This window comes from Ixodes scapularis, unplaced genomic scaffold (assembly GCF_016920785.2).
Source record: "Ixodes scapularis isolate PalLabHiFi unplaced genomic scaffold, ASM1692078v2 PGA_scaffold11__112_contigs__length_91849675, whole genome shotgun sequence".
Taxonomy (NCBI): domain Eukaryota; kingdom Metazoa; phylum Arthropoda; class Arachnida; order Ixodida; family Ixodidae; genus Ixodes; species Ixodes scapularis.
In genome coordinates, this window is record NW_024609837.1 from 15,509,178 (window position 1) to 15,533,460 (window position 24,283).

The window sequence follows — 24,283 nt, forward strand, 5'->3', positions numbered from 1 at the left end:
GCAGTCTGGTGGTTGTGGTTATCATTAGTTCATATTCGTACTGAGAGTTTCGCTGGCAGATAAGGCTACGACGCGAATCTGTCTTAGGTCGCAGTAGGGAACGTCCCATGCGGTTCATGTAGCTCGGTTACTATGGCCCTACATTCCGCATTGACCGTAGAATTCGATGGCCAGCACTGACCTGTGCGAAGAGAGTATCAAGAACGGGGTTTTGGATAGACGCCAAAGACCCCATGCATGCGCCTTTGATATATGATACACCAGCACCCTGTTTACTAACGGTCTCCCACGCGAGGTGGGTGCGTGCGCACAAACTATATCGGGGAGGAGCGTCTACGCATGCGCAGTGCCGCAGTGGCGTGACGTGAGAGATAATGAGGAGCGCAAGTTCGTCTGCTACTTTTTCAGGGGTTGTGGCGACGTCAGAACTTCCAGCTCTGATTGGCTCTGATTGAAGGATAGGGGACAGACCTCAAGTGGCCTTGATGTCTACCCACTATCCTTCAATCAGAGCCAATCATAGCTCGGCGTTCTGACGTCACCACAACCCCTGCAAAAGTAGCAGACGAACTCGCGCTTCGCATAAACATCAACGACTGAACGCACCTCTTCTACCAGCGCCGTGTCTGTCGTTACCTCTTCTACTCGTCCCTCGTCTGTTTTCGCGCTGTTCCAGTTTCATGGTGAACTAAAAAGCATGAAATATTTGGCGAACATCTCTCATACCTTCTCACTCATTTTTTTGTTTCCATTTTTTTTTTTTGTATTGCGTTTGTGTGTCCTTTTCCTGGGGTTAAGCTGAAACATGTGGCGTTCAGTCGCCCTGTGTACATGTCGCAATACCGTTTGTGCATGCAAGCAAGTAAGGGGCACCATACTTACAGTCGAGTGGATACCTGGACACAGTGCCATTCCCGAGAGTGAGAGGGCACACCGAGCCACAGCGGAGACAGCCTGTAGCACTCACTCCGCGCTAGGCTCAACCTCTCGGGAGAAGACGAAGGCGGAAGCAATGGACCCGGAGGAACGGGCCGAGCTCGCCGAACTGGAGAGAAAGGCCTACCTCCGCGGCCAGCTTCCGCCGACAGGCAGCAACATACTGGCAGGATACGGTCGGTGGGAAACCGTCAGGATTCGAAGAATAAGGACGAATACTGCGCTTACACCATCCAAACCAGTATTCTTAGGCCTGAAAGAAGATATGGACCCAACCTGCACGAGCTGCTCGGAGGGAGCCGAGGTAACATTGCAGCATCTGCTCTGGGCCTGTAAGCGCCTCCAGCATCAGAGAAATTATGCTCTGGACAAGATCCAGGGCGTAGACAAGCCTACGACGCTCGAGGAGTGGACCAATCCAACGGACACTCCTCAGCACAGGAAAGCCATCCTCGACTCCTTGATACAGTATATCAGGGAGTCGGGTGTACATAGCCTCATCTAGGACGTCACTACCATCATCATGAAATCCCCCTCACCCCCTCACAACCCTCCCTCTCCCGTCTCAGGAGCACAACTCCATAGCGGGTGAACCCCTCAATATTACTCTTTGTGGAGCATACTTTCGTGAAAAGGTTTATTTATCACAATATAAAAGTAATTTTTAGAATGTATAAAAGAAATAGCTATTCGGAGGACTAATGTAATGAAATTACCCTTGCCGCAAGGTAATTTGTAATTCCCTTCTGATGTTTGAAGATGGGTATTTTGTAGTGCAATATATTTATAACGAAAGTTCTAAAATGAAATAAAAAGTATAATCCTTCGCCTCCGTGGTGTGTGACACTCCAAACAGTCACCTGGTTTTTGTTCTTGTATTTAACTTGACGAAGTTAGATATGTGTGAAGTTTTGTGCAAACGTTTGCGGACCTGGACGCACGGAACAATAAATTTAGATTTATGGCCTTTGTATTATTAATAAGAGCAATGGCAACAGTGATTAATTAATTTATGATGCATGGCACATACTGTTGATGATTCTGATGGTGGCGTGATAATTAACTACTCTAAACTTACACGTGGTAAATAGCTAGCTACCGTGTGTCAGCGGTTTACTAGTGGCCCTACTGTTTACCAGTCACCAAATAATTTTTTTTTTTTTTTTTTTTAAGATGTATTGTGTGCTCTCTCAGAGTTTCCTCGCGAAAACTGGCGAATCACAGGCCGAAGAAAAATCTTAAATTCAAATCGCGCGCGCATTAAAAACGAAACTGAATCCTCCTACTACCAACAGCATCACGAGCGTGACACATATCGACTTGCTTCCCGTCTTCAGCCATTCCGTCTCAAGTCAAATCCGAATCCAACGTTACGGAAGATCACGTACTGCGCCCGTAGAAACGTGCTGCTGCGTATCGTTGCTGTGAATATGAGCCGCCCAGTCGCTATTTTCAACATATTCAAACTGCCATATAATGTGTTCGCAACGTGTCGACTGCTAGAAGCTCCCTGAGCTTCCCTTTGACCGTAGGTCCTTCTTAATTTAGTTGCGTGTCTGGAAAGATCTACTCTATCGTCGGGACGATGAAGCGAATTTCGGTGGAGAAAATTCAGGAGCTTCAAAAGCAGACGCACAATATTCGAAACGTCTGCATTCTGGCCCACGTTGACCACGGTGAGTCCAAAAAAAAAAAATATATATATATATATTATATTTTCTCTTATGACAGTTTGTAACTGAGCTCAACACCGCTGATCACATTCTGCGCCATCTGTCATCTCTGTCAATGAGGTCCGTTTTCATTCAAAGGTGTGTTTCTTTTCTACAGGCAAAACTACACTTGCCGATTCGTTGGTGGCGAGCAATGGCATCATATCGCAGAAGCTCGCAGGGAAAGTGAGTTTGATCTTGTGTATTCAGCGAAGTAAATAAAAGCTGGTTTTAGGGCGTGCCGACCCAGAACCCTGTTTGCCAGTCATGACCGCAACAATTCCATGCACGCCATAGCATTGTCGGTTATGTTGCATAAACTTTGAGTGTCGACAGTTTTTGTTAAGGGTTTTCAATTATGCGTCATCATATGGCCTAGAATAGTGCAATATGATTAAAAAGAAATGTTCAGCTCTGCTTTGACTCTCCTTAGGTAGAATCGCGCAGTTGCTCGAAGATTGTGCTCCAAATGAGCTTAATCTCGCTCCTCATACCTCTAAATCATTCACACAGCAACCTCGATGGATTCGGAGGCTGTGTTCGTGCAGCATCTGTTTAATGTGTTTCTAAGACTCATCAATTGAATGAGGAAAAAAAGGAAGTCTATCAAGCTTGTCGCTAATTAAGGCAGATGAAGGGACGTTGGCATATATATGTCGTGGTGTGCTGAGCTCTGAAGCTCAGCTGAGAGCAGAAGGGTATACATGCCTTTTCTGATTTGTCGTCATGTGTAGGGTGACCAGGCGTCCCTTTTTGGGCAGGAGAGTCCTGTTCTAAAGCAATAAAACAGTGTGTAAAACTGGCGACAAAAGTCACTTGTCCAACTCCGGAACAATGTGCTCATATAACACAATTTCACTTTTGTATCCCCCCTCCCCCTCCCCCTCAAACCAGAGAGTCCCGTTTTCTACCCTGAGGAATGTGGTCACCCTAGTCATGTGGCACCTTGCCAGTCGCCATATCTCCGTACCATGCTCCTGTGCCTGTACCTATGCAGCACACATTTGGCGCCATCGAATTTGTTCTTCTCGGCCAGCCCTGCTGAGAAGAGCAAATTTGACGGTGCGAAATGTTGGCTACAGAAGGTACGAGCACAGCAGCATGGTACGGAGCAGTGGCGACTGATGTAATGCAAATGCAAACCATGTATATGTGACACCAACTGCTCTGCATGTGCCGCACATATACTAATTGCAAAAAAATCAACTGACATGAGAAAACAAAATAATATGAAACATGATTTGTGGTACCTACACCCGCATCTTATTGAATCTTTAGGAAACATAGGTAAAATTATTTTTCTTAGTATTATAAACTATCATACTTGCTTCTTTGCACACCCACCTGTGGTGTACTTTTCGCAAAGCTAAGAGTCATTTTGAGTTTACGAGCTATTGTGATATCTCGAGAGGTAGTCCACTTAAAATTGATAGCAAATCAGATAAAAATAAGGGGTGGGCTAACTTTTGGTGTGTCATAAAGAAAAGTTTAAAAAAAAGGTAGTGTTAGATTTTGTGACCCTCAAAAACTTGTGATCGCAGGAAGGGGCAACGAACTGGCTGTCCTTCCCAGTCAGCAATGTTTGCTTATCTCCCGACGTGGTTAAGTCAGACCGTTTTTGCCGAGGTCACCATTGGCCAGGGTCCTGCAACTACTGGAAGTGTTCGGTGTTTCTGAAAGAATAGCAAATCAAGCCAAAAATAGGGGCGGGCTATCTTTCGGGGGTGGGGCATTTCTCGGGATGTTACGCTACTTATAAATCTGTATTGAGCGACCTCACCATTGTTATTTGTTGCTTTGTCATGTGCAAGTCGAGGCACAGTCAACGACATGTGTTCCTCAAGCTTGAACATGTTAATAGTCTCTTGGCATTGAAGCATCTTGAAACTAGTACCGTTGGCTGAACATTTTACATTCATAGTTTTCTCGGGACAAATTTCTTAAAGTTGCCAGTAAAAGCAACAAAGGACATTGAGTGTGACGGCAAATGAGATTTCACTATGATTCAAGCCTCCTGTGCTGTGTCTCTACAGGTGCAGCAACCGAGGCTGCGAAGTAATTTGTTTTTTTTAGTTCCGCAGTTTTCAAAAATGTCTGTCGTGAATGGCGAGCTCACTTGCAAGGGTCAGGAGTGTAGACACCGTCTTCTCTTCACAGCTGCGCTACATGGACAGCAGAAGTGATGAGCAAGAACGCGGCATCACCATGAAGTCCAGTGCGATCACTCTGCACTACCCCAAGAGTATGTATACCTGCTCACCACCATTACACTAAACTGAGTCTGTATGCTTGCATCGTAGTGTATTGGCACTACAGTGCCATTACTCTAAAAACTCATTTTTCCTGACCATCTCTTCCAAACTGAATTTGTGTGATGAATCATTCATGTTTGCTCCAGTGGCATGTTGTAGTCATCCTTGATGTGCTGCTTTATATCGCTTTGCAGGTGCATTCTATTTCAACAGTGTATTGCTACGCTTTGCTGAAGCGTTTGTTACACTGCAACTTTGCACGTATATTGATGTAGCAAGTTCACAATTTGAAGTGTTCCCTGTCTTGAGTGCACAGCTTTCTGAAAATGACTTTTGGTCGTGATGGTAAAATCTGAAAGAGCTACAAAAAAGTTAAAGCCCTCAAAGCGGCAGGAAAAGAAAGGGGGGGAAGACAGCCACTGTGTGTTCCCTACCCCTCCCCTCTCTTTTTGTTTGCTCATTATGGGGGGACAGGCAGCTACTGTGTGCATGTCTGTACCCCCTTTTGCTTTCTTAGTATCGACCATCTCACGTGCACTTTAAGCATCTTGTCGTTAGGCATTTGGGATTGCTTTTTGTATAGTTTGCATGCCAAACTATCCAGGTTCTTTCCGCAATTTTAGTTTCAGGCAGTGCCGTGAAATTTTCACTTTTATTTGCAGACTTGTAAGTCACGGGAAATTTCTCCTAAAAGTCTGCCGACGCTCACAAAATTTAGGGCAGGGTCGAAGAAGTCGCAGGGGCGTGGAGCCTTTTTGCCCTCGTTCCTCGTCCTTAGATCTATCTGTCCAGTCCCCGAGTCTTGGCCGTGTTGCCCCTTATATACCGAGTTTGAGCGTCTATCCGAACAGCCTGCTCTAGACCCAAGACGTACAGGTAGGCCATCGAGGCAAGCACGTGGCCAGAGGGGCGGGGGGGGGGGGGGGGGTCCATGGAACCCAGCCCCCTCCCCCCCCCCAGAATCTTCCATTTTGCTGGGGCCTGATCTCTTCCCTCCCCCTCATACAGCATTTTGTCATAAATTCCCCCCCCCCCCCCTTCCCCCCAAATCAAAATCCTGGCTATGTACCTTGCATCAAGGTACACTTCCTTCGGCATCTTGCCCTCACGCACTCTACTGTCCTGCCCGGTGGTGACGACTCTCATCAGGTCTCTGACAGCTCAGCAACCCGTGATGCGGGGGATTTCAATTTGCAGGGGACCTGCTGGTGAACCTTGTGGACTCCCCGGGTCACGTCGACTTCACGAGCGAGGTGATGGCTGCCGTGCGACTCTGCGATGGTGCAGTCATCGTCGTGGATGTGGTCGAAGGCGTTTGTGCGCAAGTAAGCACCTGGCCTCGAGATCGAGGTGCAGATGAAACCTCTCTGATCGCTCTCGTATCGCACGTACTAGTGAAGCTCGATTGTATGAAGCCCGATTTTATGAAATTCCGAAGTTAACAAATTAATTTTAATTCCCCACACAGATTCCCATAGGGCTCCTCCGTGCTCTTACGAACTAGAAATAACTAAATAAATTTGACCGTCGGCTCGACCTAACAAACTGTTCACAGAAAAATAGAAATGCGAAAAGGGGTATTTTCGTGCATGTTTGTTTAAAATTCCTCGAAGCTCATTGCACCGGCAATAAGGTCGAGCAACCATAGCTTCGTTTTTACAACAAAAAAAAACAAAAAAACAATGAAACTTGGCACTTTTGTCTTTTTAGTCAATTACACCAGATGGCGTTAGTTTTTTCGTAGCGTTTCATTCATGGCGCACGCGACAGACAATGCTGACAGAGTTTGCCGGTCGTCTGGTTTCGGTTCGGTTGCGTTCGGTGGTGGTTCGCTTTCCCGTTAGGCCTCACGACGGGCGTGGTGGACACGAACGGCAAAAACGTCGCCGAGACGACGGCGGCAAAGAGGTTTTTCGGTCGTCGCACTTCTAACACATGCTTTCTACATGACACTTCTGTGTCTCGTGATCTTCGTACGCGCATGCACGATGGAACACGAGTGCACGCTGGAAGGCATCGGAAAGAGACGTGGAAGGCATACACTTGTCCTATCAGGGACTTTTGTGTTGCTGTAAAAGGAAGCCCCCGAAGAAAAAGAATTGTGCTTGCCCTCGAAAGAAAACGCGGAAATCGTTTGTACTTGGATCGAAGAGGGCACTCCTTTGGCACCTCTGGTGGGGCACGTGGACTTCAATGCGAGCCCCTGCGGGAATGGTCTCTTGATGTTACGTCAAAACTAGGCCTATCGAATTTTGTGCCCAAAAATAGCTATTTTAAATTAGAAAAGTTCCCAGTGTAACTGAATAATTTGCGGCTCCCTTCGGCTTTGTTAGATTGAGCCTTGACGGTATCATATTTTTCGGTCTATAAGTTTCGCCCCCTTATAAACCGTCGTTTTCATAAAAAAAAGTTGGTGTTTAAGTAGCTCTTTATAGACCAACACGCGTCCCTGACGTTACGCAGCTGTGGTGGCGCTGTCGACGGCACTGCGCATGCGCAGAAGCTTAACTTCACGTGAATTCGGTTTCTGTGCATGCGCAGTGCCCACCCCTAGTGTGGGCAAACGTGGGCTTGTTTGTAAACAGCGTGTCGGTCTATACAGTCCACAGCCACATATTTATGCTCAGACTGCTGAATGAGGGGTTCATTGGCAGGTGCTCTTCTATTTCTCCTCCGTTATAAATGTTGATGTGGTCTATGTCTTGCACAGTTACGGTACATACTTGCGAAAAAATGTTCCCCTAGGTTGTACAGTTGAAAATACACACCTACAGAAATTTTGGGTAAATATTGTAATTTATATACCGGAAAATATGGTATTGAAATGTAAACAATTTGACGGAAAGTGTACAACCATGATGAGCGCTTGCACGACAGAACATCATACAAGCGCTTCATTTAAGAAATAGACAAACATCACGTGTGAGCTGGAAGCTTACTTCAATTGTCATTTGTGACAGTATTGACGGGTACGAAATTCCGGGGCAGTGGCCATTTTGATGGCCCTTCTGACGTTTGTGATTTCTCTGTGCCCCAGACGAAAGTGGCCCTGAACCTGGCCTGGTCGGAGGGCCTCAAGCCCCTGCTGGTGCTGAACAAGATGGATCGGCTCATCCTGGAGAAGAAGATGACTCCTCTCGATGCCCACATACACCTGCAGCAGATCCTGGAGCAGGTGAGCGCTTCCACTCTCTTAGCGTGGGGTTGCAGTACTGTCCACTTGCGAGTAGCGTGCCCTTGGCAATGGTGCGGCGAGGCAGAGACGATGGGTTTGACCGGTGCAGTGGGAAGAAAGTTTGTGTCAAAACTTCAGAGCACTTCTCAGAATTTTGTGAAGTGGCTTTGTCGTTTCACCGCTCGAAAACCAAGAGCTTAAGGCCTTAGTTGTCAATGGGGTTCACTGGTTCAGCTAATTCGATAGGGATTGTGAAACCTTTTTCTTTTTTTTCAGTTTGGCCAGCTTGTGCTGAGAATAAATATTTGACATTTGTAAGGTATGGAATAATAGTCTGGCTTTGTTTAGGTGAGCTGGTTCTTCCAGAAAGCGAATTTATGAGGTTTGCATTCTTTTCCCTCCTTAAATCCCTATTTTATTCATGACAAGTAAGTGATTTTGTACCTTAATGAACAGGACAAAAATTATCTTTTGGCACATGCTAATCTGCCCAGTCACATTGTTAGAAGTTGAACACAGAAGGAAACAAATGTGGAGAACGGAAGAAAAAAAATAAAGTATAAAAGATTGCTAAGCAATTGTGTTACACGCGAAACGTTTTGATATCTCTTCAGACCTTTATCGAGCTCGGCACGTACGCTCACGGAGCTCTTCGTCAGATAACTTGACACGTGCCATATAAACTTGATAGCAGTTCCTGAAATGAAAATTCATATTTTTTGCTTATTTCTCTGGTCATGTGACCTTCCCCATCAGCCAATCAACATCGAGCTTTACGACTTCACCTTGAACCCAGCCTCACTTTTCGGCTTCTTTGAAATCTGAACACCTGCCTGACTATACAAAGAATGTTTCATGCTAAAAGCACCGAAGGGGATAGCCTCTTTGGACCACATCCTGTCAACAAGGATTCATTTGGTGTACACCAGGGGTCTCATACTCATTTGAGTACGGGGGCCAGATAGCCCACCTCCGAAAGGTTGAGTGCCAACGTACAAAGAAAAGAACCTTATGCTCTTTTTTTTTGTGAATTAGTTGTTTAGTTAGTTACATCTTCAGCTCTGATTTGTTTATATGACTACTTTGGGCCCTTGCCTGATGTGATAACAAGAATTAAAATGGCACCGCTCCTACGAGAGCAAGCACACTGTCATTTCTCTTCACCAATTCACTCGGGAATTATTCAAGCTTAACATTTCTTAAAAAAGGAGGAAATCTCCTCATAGGACAGTTCTTGGTCTCCTGAGGATTCTTGATAGCAGCAGTCTAAAAAAATACTTGTAGTTGAATGGCAATTTTTTGTGAAGGCGAAAATCTCAAGCTCTTAGCTTTATCTTTGGCAGTTCCTCTGCTAAGCGAGAGTTTGTGCAACCAACATGTGTCCTTGAGCGAAGTGCTCGCGCTTGCAGCGTAAAGGCGAAATTGTTGTACAGATGACTGACACGACAAAAAGTGGGGAAGCAAAAATTAAAAAGAGACACAGCGCAAATGAAAACAGAATAGCAACTATGTAAATTCGTTATAAGAGCAGAGCTACGTTTCGAGCGGAAATACATCGGCAACATAAGATCATTATAGCGCATGCCATTTCTAGCGCTCAAGGTATGGGAACGATGGCTCGCAGTCACTGCCTGTGGGCCGCATCCCAGCGAGTCGCGGGCCACGTGCTTGAGACCCCTGGTACATACCAACAAGATGATTGAGCGCGGGAATGAAAAACCGGACCACCGGTTCCTTGCTGCCAGCTTCCGTTTCACAGCCCCTTTAACGGGTTCATGAAAATTTTTTTCAGATCTTAACTCCGCAGTGCACACAATAAACAGTTTACTTGATTAAATTATGAAGCTCATATCAGGTCTTACTTGTCCACGCTTGTTTTCGAAAAAAAGCCTCGATGAAGCGCAGGCTTTTTTTTACGTCCTTTTTCTCGGAACCGTCCTCCACATGTGCAGGATGTGTTCAGTGCCATCTTGAAAGGTGCTGATCAACGGAGGTTTATTTCTTAGCAGCGGATAATCCTTCCAGCCGGGCTCATCAGTCATAGAATGGCTGGTGCACTTCAGCGCTGTTGAAACTCGGCAGCAGCCGTGAGGCACTTAGTCTCAGCGCTTAGACATTAGTTGCTTGGCCTCAGCACTAGCCTTTGGCCACTTGTGATGCCAAATGTGTGATTGGAAAGTTGCGACGGTGTCACAGAGATGTATCCCGATGAAGGAGTGAAGGATCAACGGGTTCCTTACTTCCATTTAACTGGTTCTTAACTGTCCTTTGAACGCTAAGGTTTATGTAACTAAACTCTCACCATGACTCACATTTGCTTTTCTTTAGGTGAATGCAGTGGTGGGAGAACTGTTTGCGGCAGGTGTCATGGAAAAGACGTCTAACGAAGCCTCCACCAAGAAGAATCTGGAGTCTCAGGAGAACGTAAGTCATTTCTGTCATGCACTCTCCTCCACGATTTCGGAATGTCGCAGTTGGTCTCACTAATCGGCCCGCATTCCGAGTTTACTTCCATTAGCCATCGTCGAGCATTTCACCACACAAGTTTGCGATCGAATGGGCACACTCCAAGGGACTAATTGTTTCAACGCTAACATTTGGGTCATGCGGGAAGTCTTTAAGAAACTGTCAGTCGAGCTTTGCGTTAACTTCGTAGTAAATTGTCCGAATGGCAGACGTTACCGGCTTGACTCCTATAAAAGATTGCTGAGCTGCAACTGAGTTAGGGCGAGACAACCTGTCGTGAGCCTACCTTGGCAGGGGCTACTCCCCATATTTTTGGTGTTATTATGTTTTATCAGTTTTAAACGTAAGTTCAGAGTAAAATCACGTCTCATATGGGCAGGGACGGCGCCAAGAGGAGGCGAGGGGTGGCGGGCGCCTCACTGTAGACGAGCATCGTGTGCACCAACATGCGACTCCGACGTAATGCCGTTGCGGTGGCGACGTTGTCGCCACAGTGCATGTGCTTCACTTTGCGCAAATCTGGTTTCTGCACATGCGCAGTGCCCACGCACAATGTGGACAAATGTGGGGTTTTTTGTAAGTAGCACGACGGCCTCGAAGAAAATCAGTTTGAAGGCCCCTTCATACCGGACGTTTGTCTTTTTTATTTACAAAATTTCTGCTGTGAAAAGCAGACAAATGCCACACAGCGGGCGGGGGAGGGATGTCCCTTGGTAGCACCCGCAAGCACAAAAGTAGCTCGCCTAGACGAGCCAAAGCTGGGAGACACTATAAGTTTGGATGGTCTTCCAGAACTAAGAGCGGAAGCCCCCCATGGCGGGAGGGGTGCCAATTTTCTCTTCTAGAGTCTCCTCTCAGTTGACAGGAAAATAATCGGTCAGCTGATGGGCACATGCTCCCTACACTTTCCTTTCCAACAAAATTTTGTGGAAGAGTGGTAGCGTGGTAAACCCGTGGCCTGAAGGGGTCATGCATAAATGCATGCGGGGGAAAGAGAAAAAGCAGAGAAGTAGCGAAGAGCGACCGCCAGGGTGGAAAAGTAATTTCCCGTTTCTGTGCAAGCCCACCTTGGGGCAGGTCGCCTGGGGTCTGCATCTGTCTCGGACATTTTCAGTGTTATTAGCTTTAGAAAAAGACAGCCTTCAGCAGTTTTAGTCTGGAAAGAAATAGGAATCCTGGGCAGTTCTCTGAAGCCCGCAGATTGGTTGTGTATGCTCGGCTTGAAAGTCAGGAAAACCCGAAGCATTTTTGGGTGTGCTACGACGTCCGATGCTCGGATTAGTACCTCTTTTTGACAGAAAGGCACAAAACAAAAAGTTTAAGGAAATGTCACCTAACGTCATAACGAGTCATAAATCAACATGTGTCTTGAAACAAGAATGTGGCAAGTCTCTGTGACAGCGATGACGTCAACTTTGGGAACGACAAACTCAATTCCCAACCCTATGAAATGAAGATAGAAATGCTAGTGCGTGATGCAGCTAGAACAGCTCATGGTTTCCAACGCAGCCCAGTACTCCAATCCTTTTTTGAGGCCAAGTATGAGTGTGATTGCAGGACCTTCAAGTCAGGGCTGTGTTCCAAAATTTACTTGATCCGACTCCGGAGTAAAGGTTTTATACCGTGGCGTTTCTAAACTTACTCGCGCTTACTCTGCGACGTCAGAACTCACGTTTCAGAAGCGGGTTGTTTGCTGCAAAGCAATTACTCACGCTAGCCTTCTCCGATCGGCGGGTAACGTCGGATCAAATCTAGTAAAGGCGTCGCGTGATCTGTTCGCCGTATGCTTGTCGTCTGCTTTCTGCACTGTCAGCCGTCAGAGCCCGTCTGCTTCGTTGGTTTTAGCGGCAGATATTCGAAATGGCAGAGAATGAGGTGCAACCATTTATGTGTGGTTATTGCAAATTTCTGTTTCCAACGCGCGAATTGACTGTGCACCATATTCAGACCGTGAACCTGTTGTTCTTATTAGAGTGCAAGCATAAGCAGGAGCTTCTCCGCATCCTCATCTTTGGCATTGGAGTCAACTCCGTATTCTTACGTTCAAGGGTGAAGATGTTCGAACACAGTAGATAATGTAGACGTCATTTTTTCCCAGAATGTCCATAAGGAGAATGTAACGTTTGTAAAGCAGTGAAGGCTTCGAAGATTTCATGTGTATGATCAGTCAACAACCCCACTCCCTCTCCCTCCCCAAGAAAATGCCAATAGCAGTTTGGAAGTACTTTTTGTGATTTTTTAATCATATTCTCATTAAAGCGAACATAGGTTACAGATCACTTATCAGGAATACCCCTGCACTGTACCGCTACACCTTGTGGAAGCGGATTCTAAATTTCCGCAAAACGTCGTCGGTGCAAATTACGATGCGCGGAACGTATATGCGTTTAGGGCACCTGGACTAGACTAGCAGCAATTGCACCGGTTAATAAAAACAAATTTTTGATGTCTATCTGAAGAAGTAATTTTGATCTCAACATACAGCCCAAAAGAAAGGTAAGCAAGCAGAGCCGGTAGAGCCACCTCCGAAAACACCATGTCGTCACTGTTAAAGGAAAGCTTTGCAGCGGTTAATATTATTGTGTCTTAGTCTTCGACTGCTTCCTCCGCTGATCTTTAGAAAATGAGTGACTTCCTCCAATGATCTCTAGAGATCAGTGGCTTCCTCCATGATCAAAAGCGATCGTCTGCTATATCCTGCCGCCGCTGCTATGTTTTCTTTTTGACGTAGCCCAAAACGAAGCCAATACTCGTACTGTCCAGGTGATAATCGCTGCAGTTCCGAAATCGAGTCGCAGATCGTTTACTTACGATGTCACGTGGTATTTACCACTGATGTAGGAGACAGGTTACTCAAGCAAGATTTGGAGCCAGACTGGTGACACCAGCTTCTCATGCTTGGAGTAAAGTGACTCTTCAAACATTGCCCCCCCCCCCCCCCCCACCCACCTCAACATTTCTACTGGTAATGTACAGTCAAACAGAAGTGCTGTGTTTCTAACCAAAAGTTAATGCCTTTGAAAAAAAAAATATTTACAAAGACGGCAGACTATGACCCCATGACAACAAACAGGGGCACAACATGTCAGTGGCATCATGGGTTGCCTGCAAGCAGGAGATATTCAATAAAAGTTAGGCATTATGTCCCCGCAATAGACAACAGTGATAATCTTCATCTAGGCGGTTCCGACGTTTTGTTCCGATGTGCGTAAGCACGGTGACAACAACTTCTAACCCGCCACCAAAAAGCCTCTAATGCCGCTCTCCTCTGGCTTTTTATCGTCTTCCATTTGTCGTCAAACCACTCGTGACTATTGGAGCCTGCCTTTGATAACGCGTAGTAGAAGCTTCAACCGCCATGCTTGCTAGATTGACCATGTTTCTACCTAGCCATCGTATCCTATTCAATTATCGTAGCTTTTTAGAAACCAATTAGCAGTCAAAAGCCCATGCTTCCCCAAAAAAGTTGTTTTCCTCCCCCTACCTCTTCACTATAAAAACTCTACTTTGGACCTGGGCATTCAACCTGCTTTGGGAGGGTGTAGTTGCCTGTGCTTTGCACATGGTCTACGTGCACCTAACCTGTTTTGGCATAATTGTAGAGTGTTTAAAAACCAAGGTACCAAAGCAGTATCACACAGTTTCGGTCTGGGATTATGAAGGTGCAGCAATTATACAAAACGCGCAATCTTAAATTTTCAACCGATTGTGCAAGTTAATTTCAGAGAGACTTTAGATATCTCGAGTTCGGCTGGAAAGAGGGGGCAATATATCTGAGCAAATGAACTTCCCCTGAAATTCCGAGCAGGCACCCTTCCAAAACTTGGGAAAAAACCGACAAAACTTTGAGGTTGGTAAGCCTGTCTGAGCATAATTTAGTAGTAAACAAGTTTTATTCATTCTAATTAATACATAAATATGCATAGATGAAAAGAAATGTGTTCGACAAGTATGCACATCTTTTTGGAGTATATCTCAATTTTCTCCTTGGCTCATTTGTTTAATAAAAAGAGTTACGACAGCAGCTTTTTGCTTCGCTAGTATGTATTGTGGACGTGTGATGCTGACAAGAGCTCTCTCTGCTTGACAGGCTCAGGTGTTTGACTGGGACAGCGGCCTGGACGACGCGGACGACTCCACGCTCTACTTCTCCCCCGAGCAAGGCAATGTGGTGTTTGCCAGCGCCTACGACGGGTGGGGATTCAGGTAACATTACGCGATTTTACTTTGACCTCTGCAGTTACTTGCAGCAGAAACTTGTCAGCAAGAAAGAAAACCATATATGTACTTTTTCTTGTTGACAAGTTTTTTTTCACTGAAATAAATGCTACATGCCCCCACAGTGTCATTTCTTACTTTAATAATATTAGGTTAGGGGGCATCTGCTCATACAGAAATTTCGTTTTCCTCAATTATCGTTTGGTCAAGGCAACGTCGTGTTTTCAGACTTTCAAATTCTATCCCAACTGGCAGCGTCACATTCTCATGGAGTATAAGGTTTCTGCTATGCATAGTAGTTTATTTACACGGGCAGAAAAAAAAAGGGTTTTCGTATCTCGGAAACTCCCTGTATTTTACTTTTGTACATTCTGCCCGGTACTTTCTGGGTACTTTACTTGAAGCACATAACCTCTCATTTACTTTGTACATTACTTGAGTACTTTTTAAATATACTTTACCCAACACTGCATACAATCCACAGGAGCTTGCGTCAGATTCATAGGAACTCGCATCAACATCGTTGAAGCCCCTGTTTCGTTGGGGTTCCTGTGTCACGAATCTCTCTTGCGTCTCCCCTTCTCAGTACAAGCAACTTTGCTGAGCTGTACTCCAAGAAGCTGGGAGTGAAGAGGGAGGTTTTGGAGAAGACCCTTTGGGGGGACTTTTACCTCAACGTCAAGGCCAGGAGGATCCTCAGGGGAGCTCAGGTAAGTGTGTACTCTTCAAGACGGAAAATGCTGGTTGCTGTCATGACGGTATTACTTGTTTTCATGGCATGATTAATGAGTTATCACATGTCAGTTTAGGCTAACATCTGTCATGTCACTGCAGTACAGTTTTCACTCGGGCTTTGGTCACTTTTCTGCGACTTGCATTTTAAGAAACATAAATATAATTTGTTGCAAAATACTGTTAAAAGCCATTGTGTATGCATCATGTTTTCAGAATGATAATATAATAGTCTAGAAATGCAGGACCTGGATGGCTCAAAATTGCTACGAGATTGTGAAGCTGTACAAATTACTCCGAGAAGAAAGTTGAAGCGCATAATTAAGCAGTGAGGTTTGTTTCGAGAAATTTTGTTGAAATTTATGTTTTAGCACATCCAGGTAAACTTATGTGTTATTTAAATTTAATCGCAATTGAAAAATTATTAGAAAACCTTGACTGAACTAGCGCAGTAACCTGCCTGAACTTTTGGCTTCTAAATATCCATAATCATTTTGGGACATTCATGATGCATGTTTGTTATCTCTTTGTTCTCAGGCTAAGTGCAAGAAGACCCTGTTTTCACAGCTGGTACTGGAGACCCTATGGGAGGTGTACGATGCCATCTGCACAAGACGGTATGTTTGCATCCTCGGTGTTCTTTTTTCGTCTGGATCCGCCAAATAAGTTTGGCCGACCAGCGGCAACAGGAGGCCATCTGCAACTCCAACTGCTTACAGGTGGCGCCACTAGTTTCCAAAACGGCAGGTGTGGTGAGGGTCGGAGACGCGTAAAGAATCTTGTAGCTGCGGTCTGACAGGCATTCTGGATTTATTGAGTCACTCAAATCGTTCTTAATGCTGCTGGGAGGTATCAGACAGGTGGGTCATCTCTTTCTGGGCGAGAAAACATCAGTGACCAACAACAACGATGGCTCGCTTGTCCTCTTAGCCACATTTAGACAGCGGATCGTGTCATCGGCACCAACATTCTTGCGGCACTTCTGACAACCATTTTCTAGCTGCACCTTTTGTTTGGTTAAGAGGAGAAGCAGATTTCCTGAAGCTACCACTTGTCTTTTGAGGGTGCATTTAAATCATTATTCCGTCACTGGAAAAAGAATGCACGCTGTCTACCGACCAGGTACCATTTCACCGGAATGCTTTTGCACAACTGAATGTGCCAAATGCTTTTATGCTATATGCAACATATAGCAGTCTGTTGAGCAACTTAATTCTCATTAAAACGAAAGAAAAAGAGGCCGAAATCACTGCTGCCGCCACGCTGATTCATTTCGGGCAGCACTTATATATAAGAAAGCGTGGTGAAGCAGCCCCTCGGCACTTTTCTGTGCAATGAACATTCCCGAAACCCCTTTTCTACCCAGTAAAAGCACATCAGGTCACTTAACGTGTGTATGAAAGACGTAGGTCGCACAGGATTGTCTAGTTATAGAGGGCGACGGTTTTGCGTAACACCTAGGAACTGAGGTGCAGTGAGGAATGGGAGGGCTAAAGTTAGTAATAATATTTTGTAATGAGCCATCCGCAGACTTGCTGCGAAGTGGCGTGAAAGTGGAGGGTGAAGCCGGGTGAGGTTAACACAAGCCCCGGTGAAACAGCCGCTGTCCCCCACTGCGTGGCACCGAAATTGGCGACGGAGGACGTCGCCGGCGATCTTTAGTTGCTAGGTGTTACATCACAGCTTTGCTCCCTATAATCAGGCGATCTAATGCGGCCTCCATTGCTACGCATCCTATCGCCAAGCCTCTCGAAACCTGCATCCCGCCGCCATCTGTCGGCGCTTGCAGGAGGTGTTTCCTAGCTAGTTTCCACAGCCAATGGGGTTGTGGCGCCATCCCGTGGCGACATTACAAACTTTGTATATGTGCGCGCTCCAAACCAGTCCAAGGTCGGCACATGTACCAGGGTGCTAACGTTAACGCATTAAAAAGTATCGCTGCGCAGCCCAGGCTGCCGTGTGGCGTCACTCAGTCGGGAGACCCTCACTAGAGCGCTTTCAGTTTCTACCGTGAGAGGGTGAATAGTACTAACAAGTTGGAGACCAGAACATCATTACGTAACATTAGCGTTGCCCAACAAAAAGGTTGAAGAAGGTGCTCCCGATTGTCCCATCGGTTAGTACGGCCCAGAGCGGAGCAAAATGACCGTGTCAACCAGAGCCAGACCTAAATGACGAGCCGCCTATCCGATCAACGCTTGTCGGTGCTCACGAAACACCATAAAACGGTGGCATCTGTGAACCATTCAATGTCTCAAAAATGACGAGCAGGGGGACACCACTGTGGCGGCATTGGACAGCACAAAACGCGTTTCCCGTTGGTTTCTTTAGCGCGTTCTCGAATGTGCTTTCTCCGTTTTTGCCCGATTGCGTCGTAGCAGTGGAAGTGAATGCGGCAGACGCATATTCAGCTGCTGGTCGCTCTCCAAACTCGACGGACCACATGAGCTTCGGCAGCCAGGGGTTGGGACACCGCAATAACGGCAACGCTCTCCTTCGCTCATACCTTTGATCTGAACTCATACCGCCGAGGCCGCCGCATCCGACAGCATGATGCGTTGGCCCGTGCGGCACAATTTTATTACCGCTTCTCTTTTCCTTTGTCGTCCACCGTCCTGACGCATTCGTCTGCAGGGACCCCGTGGCCGTGGAGAAGATAACGCGGACGCTCGGAGTGACCCTGTCGAGTCGTGGCGGCCGTCAGACGGACCCCCGCGCCCAGGTGCAGGCCCTCTGTTCCCAGTGGATGCCCCTCGCCGACGCTTTCCTAGGTACGAGGGAGGGAAGCCTTGCGGACACGGTGTAACTGAATCTTACTCTCTTTTGAAAGACACGAAAGAATAAAGTTCGCAACTTTCAGCGATGGTGGTACTGCGGTGTGAAAATCACGCACCCTAGTTCCTGGATGTTAGGCCTTCGAATGAAGGCACTTGCTTACCCCTTTTTGACTTGAAGGTGTCAGGTATGACTCTTATATTGCTCGTATTTCACAAAATTAGGATTTCTTGCGCGTCGCAGATCCAAATCTCGTACTGCTGTTCTACGGCGATCGTCCACACGACAGTCATTTTGATAGGAACTAGCGCGCCCCCTAGGCCGTGAAAGTTGTGATTATGTAGGGACAAAGACAGACAATACAGTTAGGTACTTCAACTAGCAACCGACATTTGATAGTGCCACCCTCAGTGTGTTAGCTCTTCTTTTCCCTGATCCCTAGTGTCTCAAAAAAAGAAAACCCTCGGAGAAAAAAGAAAAAAGAGTAAACCCGGGTGAAAGAAAAGTTTGTTAAGGAACTGTTAAGGTAATGTTGCTGTTAAGGAAAAAGAATGAAAAGGAAGTACCGTATTTTCCGGGCTATAGTCCGCACCCGGTGTATAGTCCGCAGGGATGAGTTTGCGGTCAGAAATGAAAGTTTTTGCTTGGGTAGTCTGCATGCGGTGCACAGTCTGCACTTAGTGCCTGATCCGAAAGTAAACTTTATCATACACAGCACACCTCGACAAATGCCTGCTTTATTATTTCACAAAGAAGCTTGTATCATACATAAATCACTATTAATATATACTCTGTTGTACTCATAAAATCTTTCGTGTCTTGCCACAGAGAGTGATCCAGAAAAGTACAAAACCTTGTATAGTCCACATCTTTAGATAGTCCGGGTAAAATTTCAACTTTTAAACATGTACAGTCCGCAGCCTATAGTCCAGAAAATATGGTATAACAAAAGAAAGAGAGTTAACAAATGGGAAACGAAAAAGGAGCATTATGGAATCTCGAAGTGAGCTGACTACTTTAACTGTTGCCTCACAAAACTCTATTTCAGTCTTGGATAACCTGACGGAAAGCAAGGCAAAGTTCAAATCATCACCGGCCCTCTGACAGGACTCAATTACTTCTCTGCCGATTCCGTCCTTTTGTTTCCCGATCGCTCGGGCTCTATGGAAGTGCGGCTCACAGTTCAAAGAAATGCAGTTATGCTCCACCGTAGGGTGAAGGAAGTCACTGCGTGCTCGGGTTACTTCGAGGAAGTGCTCCCTGAGGCGAGTGTTGAGGCATCTGCCAGTCTGTCCAATGTACTTATCTCCGCAGAGAAGGGAGTGCACCACTTGCTCTGCAGGGGACAACCAAGTTGGCATGTTGGATGGAAGGAACAACCTTTCGAGGCACTGTTGTTGTTGACCCTTTTGCTGAGTTGTTTGAGGTGCATCTTGCACAAGAAAACAACAGAAGTATCAAAGTGCGTCTTGATGGCCTTCAAGCGGTGAGCAGAGTTACGGACATGAGGGATGGCAACTACACGTGAAGCCTCCTCTGGGAGAATGAGAGCTTCCGGAATCTAATATTAGACGAATGAGGATGGGAGTTAGAAGATTGGTCGGTTACCCACCCTTGAGGAGGCGTTCCTGCTGTGTTGCTATTCTGCACGCATCTAGGTGGTCACAGGACTTAGCACAGGAAGTGATAAAGAGGGACCGAATGACTCTATGCTTGAACATTTTAGGTTGAGAACTGCAAAAAGGGAGAGCAGTTATTTTTGTATGTTGTTGGAAAATCCAGCATAGACCGAAGGGGAGAAGATGAAGAGGAAGGTCTAGGTAGTCTCTGGAAAAATTTAGGCCTGACAGTTTGGAAATGAAGGCATCCACAATATAATTAGAAGAGACCAAGTTCTTTCTCCCAGGCTTCTTGTTTTTTTTTTGTTTTTTTGGCGGGTTTTCTTCTTTTTCTGAGGGATTTGCGGTCAGGGATGGAAAGGACCTGTTTTGTAATGATGTATAATTTTTCATGCTATAAAGATATATTAATTTATTATATTATTGAGGGTGGCATCATTAAATGTTGGTTGCTAGTTTAAAGAACTGTACTGTCTTTCTTCGTCCCTTGATGTGTTATTTTGTGTTTTCAAAATCGTCTTGACAAACCCACTGTAAGTTCATTTTCCTTACTCTGTCCCAGCGTTCCTTTTATCTTGACTGCAGAAAAGTCATTTTTGGGAGGGGAAACTTTTCCAAAAGTTTCCAGGAAGCTGGGGAAGGAGGGAAGCAGAGTTTCTAGAGAAGGTTGAAGAAAAAGTTTGGCAAAAGTTGCCCGAAAGTTTGGGGATACCTTTTCCTCAAACGTCTCCCAAAGTTTGGGGATGAAGTTTCTCCAAAATATCCTTAAAACTTTAGGGAGAAAGTTTCCCCAGCATGTTCCAAAGCTTTCATAGAAACATTTCGTTGGAACGAATGAGCTTGTCCAGGAGTGAACTTGTGATCTACGTAGATTTGACCCGCACAGTTTTGCCACTTCGGCATTTTTAGTGTCAACTGCTCTTTGGTTACTATAACACAACACTAAAGCAAGGAGAGAAGTTTGAAAGCTCAGTGAAGCAAATGTTCTGTTTTAGAGCGCAGCTCTTAGGGGCCCGTTTCCGGCTTGAATGGCGTCACTGTCGGCGTAACCGCAAGGTCACGTGACCCCCCCCCCCCCCCTGCTCGGAGGAGATTGAAGAATGAGGGGAGGAGAAGGAGGACGAGGAGAGGTATACCCTCCCCTCAGTACCCTTCCCTCCTCCTCCTCAAGAGCTGCACTCTAATTCGGCATTACAGAAAGTTGTAAACGGCTCTGACTTTTTTTTTTTTTTTTTGTTCTTATTTATTGGGCATTTTTGTGCTTTCTCTATTGTCTGTTGCTGATGTTGCTTCAGGGGTGAGTTGTCAACTGTGTTTGAGCCTTACTGCCGTGCTGATCCAATCTGCTTGACTGCAGAGATGACGTTCCTGATTCCGAGTCCCGAGCAGCTGACTGAGGCTCGGGTGGAGGCCCTGATGTGCCCGACATCGCGCAGGTTCGACTCGCTGCCCGCCGAGACACGCCAACTCAAAGAGGGTGAGAAGCCACAGACGGGAAAAAAATATCCCAAACACATTGTTTGTATTGCTCCAGTGCTCAGCATCAACCCTGTGGAAAGAATTGTGCGTCAAAATGTTGTCAGATACTTGTGCAAAGCCGCTGGGGCATACTTCAGTACCAACCAGATTATTTTTCGGGCTTGTTTTTTTTCTGCTAGTTTTGACGGTACGGTTGTTTCATTCGGGTTTTAAGGTTTGCATCTGAGGGGCTATATTGTTATCTGTAAACTTTTTTGTTCGTGGACTGTTTAAAATTCTCTTCACCTTTAACGACGTGATATTGACCTGGGTGGGATGCGCCCAAGACATTTTTGTGGATGGGTGATGATTCGGCGTTTTTTGTAGGAAATTGAAGTTCTGTCTACAGAAAGTGGATGGGCAACATTTCGCGACTGGTGGTCTAATCGGGGCGTTGCCACATGTCAAAGGTGGTAATATTCGAGTGTAGGTTTTTGGGTCCTAAAACTTGTGCACATAAAAAAATGATTTTTTGCAAGTCTGTATGTGCTTAGGTTCTTTCCGGGTCATTCTACTTTTGTCTTTGTGCCATGCTAGGGCTGCTCTGATGCTATAGGTGTTTAAATATAGAAAAGGCGAAGAAAGCGCTGTAGTAGTCACAACTTTGTTGTGTTGGAGCGGCTGACCCTGTGTCAAGTGTAACACTTTTATTTACCACGTTTGAGTGAAATTAAGAACTTTATTTTGAGAAATCGGTGCTTGAGTTCGCAAACTTCTTGCTTCAAGGCTGTTCTTCTTTCTCACTTGACAAGCGTTCCTCAAGTGCTCGCCAGACCAGGAGGCTCCAGTGATCGTCTGCATCTCCAAGATGGTGGCCGTAGAATCTCAATTGCTGCCTGAAAACAGAATGAGGTAATCTGGGGCGCGCATCGCGGCTGCCAGATGAAGTCCTCTTCTCGCCTCGGTTGCAAGCGGCACCACCAAATTTCTTTTCAATAATCGGCCACTGGCAGGCTGTTGCGGGCCAACTTTTTCATGCTTCTCTATGGGAGACATGCTTGTTTTTAAAGTTGTTTTCGGGGTATTCCGCGTCACGTCGGACTTAGCGCTTGCGCTACTCATGTTGCTTAGACACAGCTTCGCCATTGACCCTAGTTTCATGCCTTAACGCCGGCAAGAACACTTCAATGAACGCATTGAAGTAGAGCGATCTCTGGCGCGGTGTTCAAGCCAGCATCCTTCGAGGTTGGAGCAGGTGCGCCGAGCGGAAAAAACACGCACAGAGCTGCCATGGATGCAGCCACTCTTTTTTATTTTTGTTTGTTTCCTTTTTTTTTTTTAGTTGTGCCATCTGGCTGGTGGAGATGCCGTCGGAATAGGCTACTCAGGTGCTCGCCAATGGGACTTTATCTGGTCGATCGTGTCACAGCTTTTGCCGTGCTCCGTTCCCACACCTACATATGGTGCCGGCTACTCATTGTTCATGTGCGTCTCACCCACGTGCACCTCTTCTGTGGAGAGGATGCCCCATAGTGTGAGCGCTGTGACGCCCCTTTAACCATCTCGCACATCCTCCATGAGTGCTCCGAGTATGACCAAGAATGCTTTAAGAATTTTTTTGCAAATACGCTAAGAACATGCTCTACTTTACTTAGTCACTTTACTTGGCGATGTGCTGCTGACTCCACACACTTGCATGTTTATTTTTCTTAATGATATCGGCCTTGTGCACCGACTAATTTTAATTCATACTTCGAGCCCATGTCTATCATGGTATACACTTATACACATTTCATGTTCGTAGTTTTAGCACATTACCAGCTACTACGGTTCTTTCTTCTTCCCAACCCTTGCTCCTATAATTAGTTCATACAATTGGAGCATCTTGGTCTCAGCAGTCCTTGTGCCGTAAAACCACAATCAGCCAACCAAGCAACCACACCTATATATATCCTACACCGTGGGCTCGGCTCACTGTTTCTCTTTAGAAATGAAGTCATCTACGCTTCATCTCAAGAATTCCGTGCAATGTTGGAGAAGACACGGCGCTTGACCTTGAGGCTTGAACAAGTGCTCGTGCTTGAACGAGATTCAAAAAAATACTTATAGTCGGCAACATGTTAAGAATTCAGGGGAAATTCCTCCCACCTCTTTCCACTTTAAGGGGTAAGGAAACAAAAACTGAAATATTCAAATTTTGTTTGGAAATGAGTCAAGGATGACGGATAATAACCGTAAATGATAATCGCATGTTGGTATTTTGAACGATTGGCTATATTTTTCGTTCCAAACGGTGCACTCGAGCGAGCGCTCAAAGAGAAGCGAACGGAGAGCGCGATGCGTCATGGGATGTCCGGTGCAAACAAAAACAGAAAGACAAGATTCCCCGCATTCATGACATAGCAAGGCAGGCATAGTTTTGAGCTTTGCCCTTGGTGGCGTTGTCAGCGTTGTGGTGGTGTCAATAGCGTCGGCGCGTTACAACCGATCCGTTCAAAATACTCGTGGGGTGACGAGCGTGTGGCTGGCCTAAGGAGCACGTAGCTTCCACAACACTGTCAGCTTAGGGCTGAACGGGGTGGGGAAAGCAGCTTTTTATTTGAGTTTTGAGCGATGGGCTAATCTTCTAGGGGGAGAATGGCTGTGTCCGGTTGCACGAACGAGGGTCCGAGGAAGCAGGGAGTCTTTCCTTTTCGTCTTCTTGGACCGTTTGGTACATTGCGCGACTTGTGAGTTGAGGAGGAAAGCTAAGGGGGAAAATGTTGGAATGCCAAAGAGGGGCGCTGCTCCGAAGGAATCTGCTACGTCATGACTACGTAGCAAGTTCCCCAACATTGCTAGATTAACCTGCCAAATAGGCTCCGCACGCATCCACCAGGTGCACATTGAAAGATTGTTTATTTAGCTTTAAAATTAGTTTTCTTGTGCCTTTCAACGAAA

The 24,283-nt window shown here is 46.0% G+C and overlaps 1 protein-coding gene across 1 annotated transcript in view; it reads left to right on the top strand.

Moving 5' to 3' along the window:
• Positions 1–2,316: 2,316 nt before the first annotated feature.
• LOC8051506 (elongation factor-like GTPase 1) overlaps positions 2,317–24,283 on the top strand; it is a 117,023-nt gene continuing 95,056 nt past the window's right edge. The window contains exons 1-12 of the mRNA XM_042288830.1: positions 2,317–2,612; positions 2,767–2,834; positions 4,806–4,890; positions 6,098–6,225; positions 7,938–8,075; positions 10,404–10,499; positions 14,632–14,747; positions 15,346–15,469; positions 16,029–16,108; positions 18,126–18,262; positions 21,243–21,362; positions 22,156–22,255. Of these exons, the coding sequence (XP_042144764.1) occupies positions 2,522–2,612; positions 2,767–2,834; positions 4,806–4,890; positions 6,098–6,225; positions 7,938–8,075; positions 10,404–10,499; positions 14,632–14,747; positions 15,346–15,469; positions 16,029–16,108; positions 18,126–18,262; positions 21,243–21,362; positions 22,156–22,255 (1,283 nt within the window). The 5' untranslated portion in view covers positions 2,317–2,521. The remainder of the gene's footprint in view (positions 2,613–2,766; positions 2,835–4,805; positions 4,891–6,097; positions 6,226–7,937; positions 8,076–10,403; positions 10,500–14,631; positions 14,748–15,345; positions 15,470–16,028; positions 16,109–18,125; positions 18,263–21,242; positions 21,363–22,155; positions 22,256–24,283) is intronic.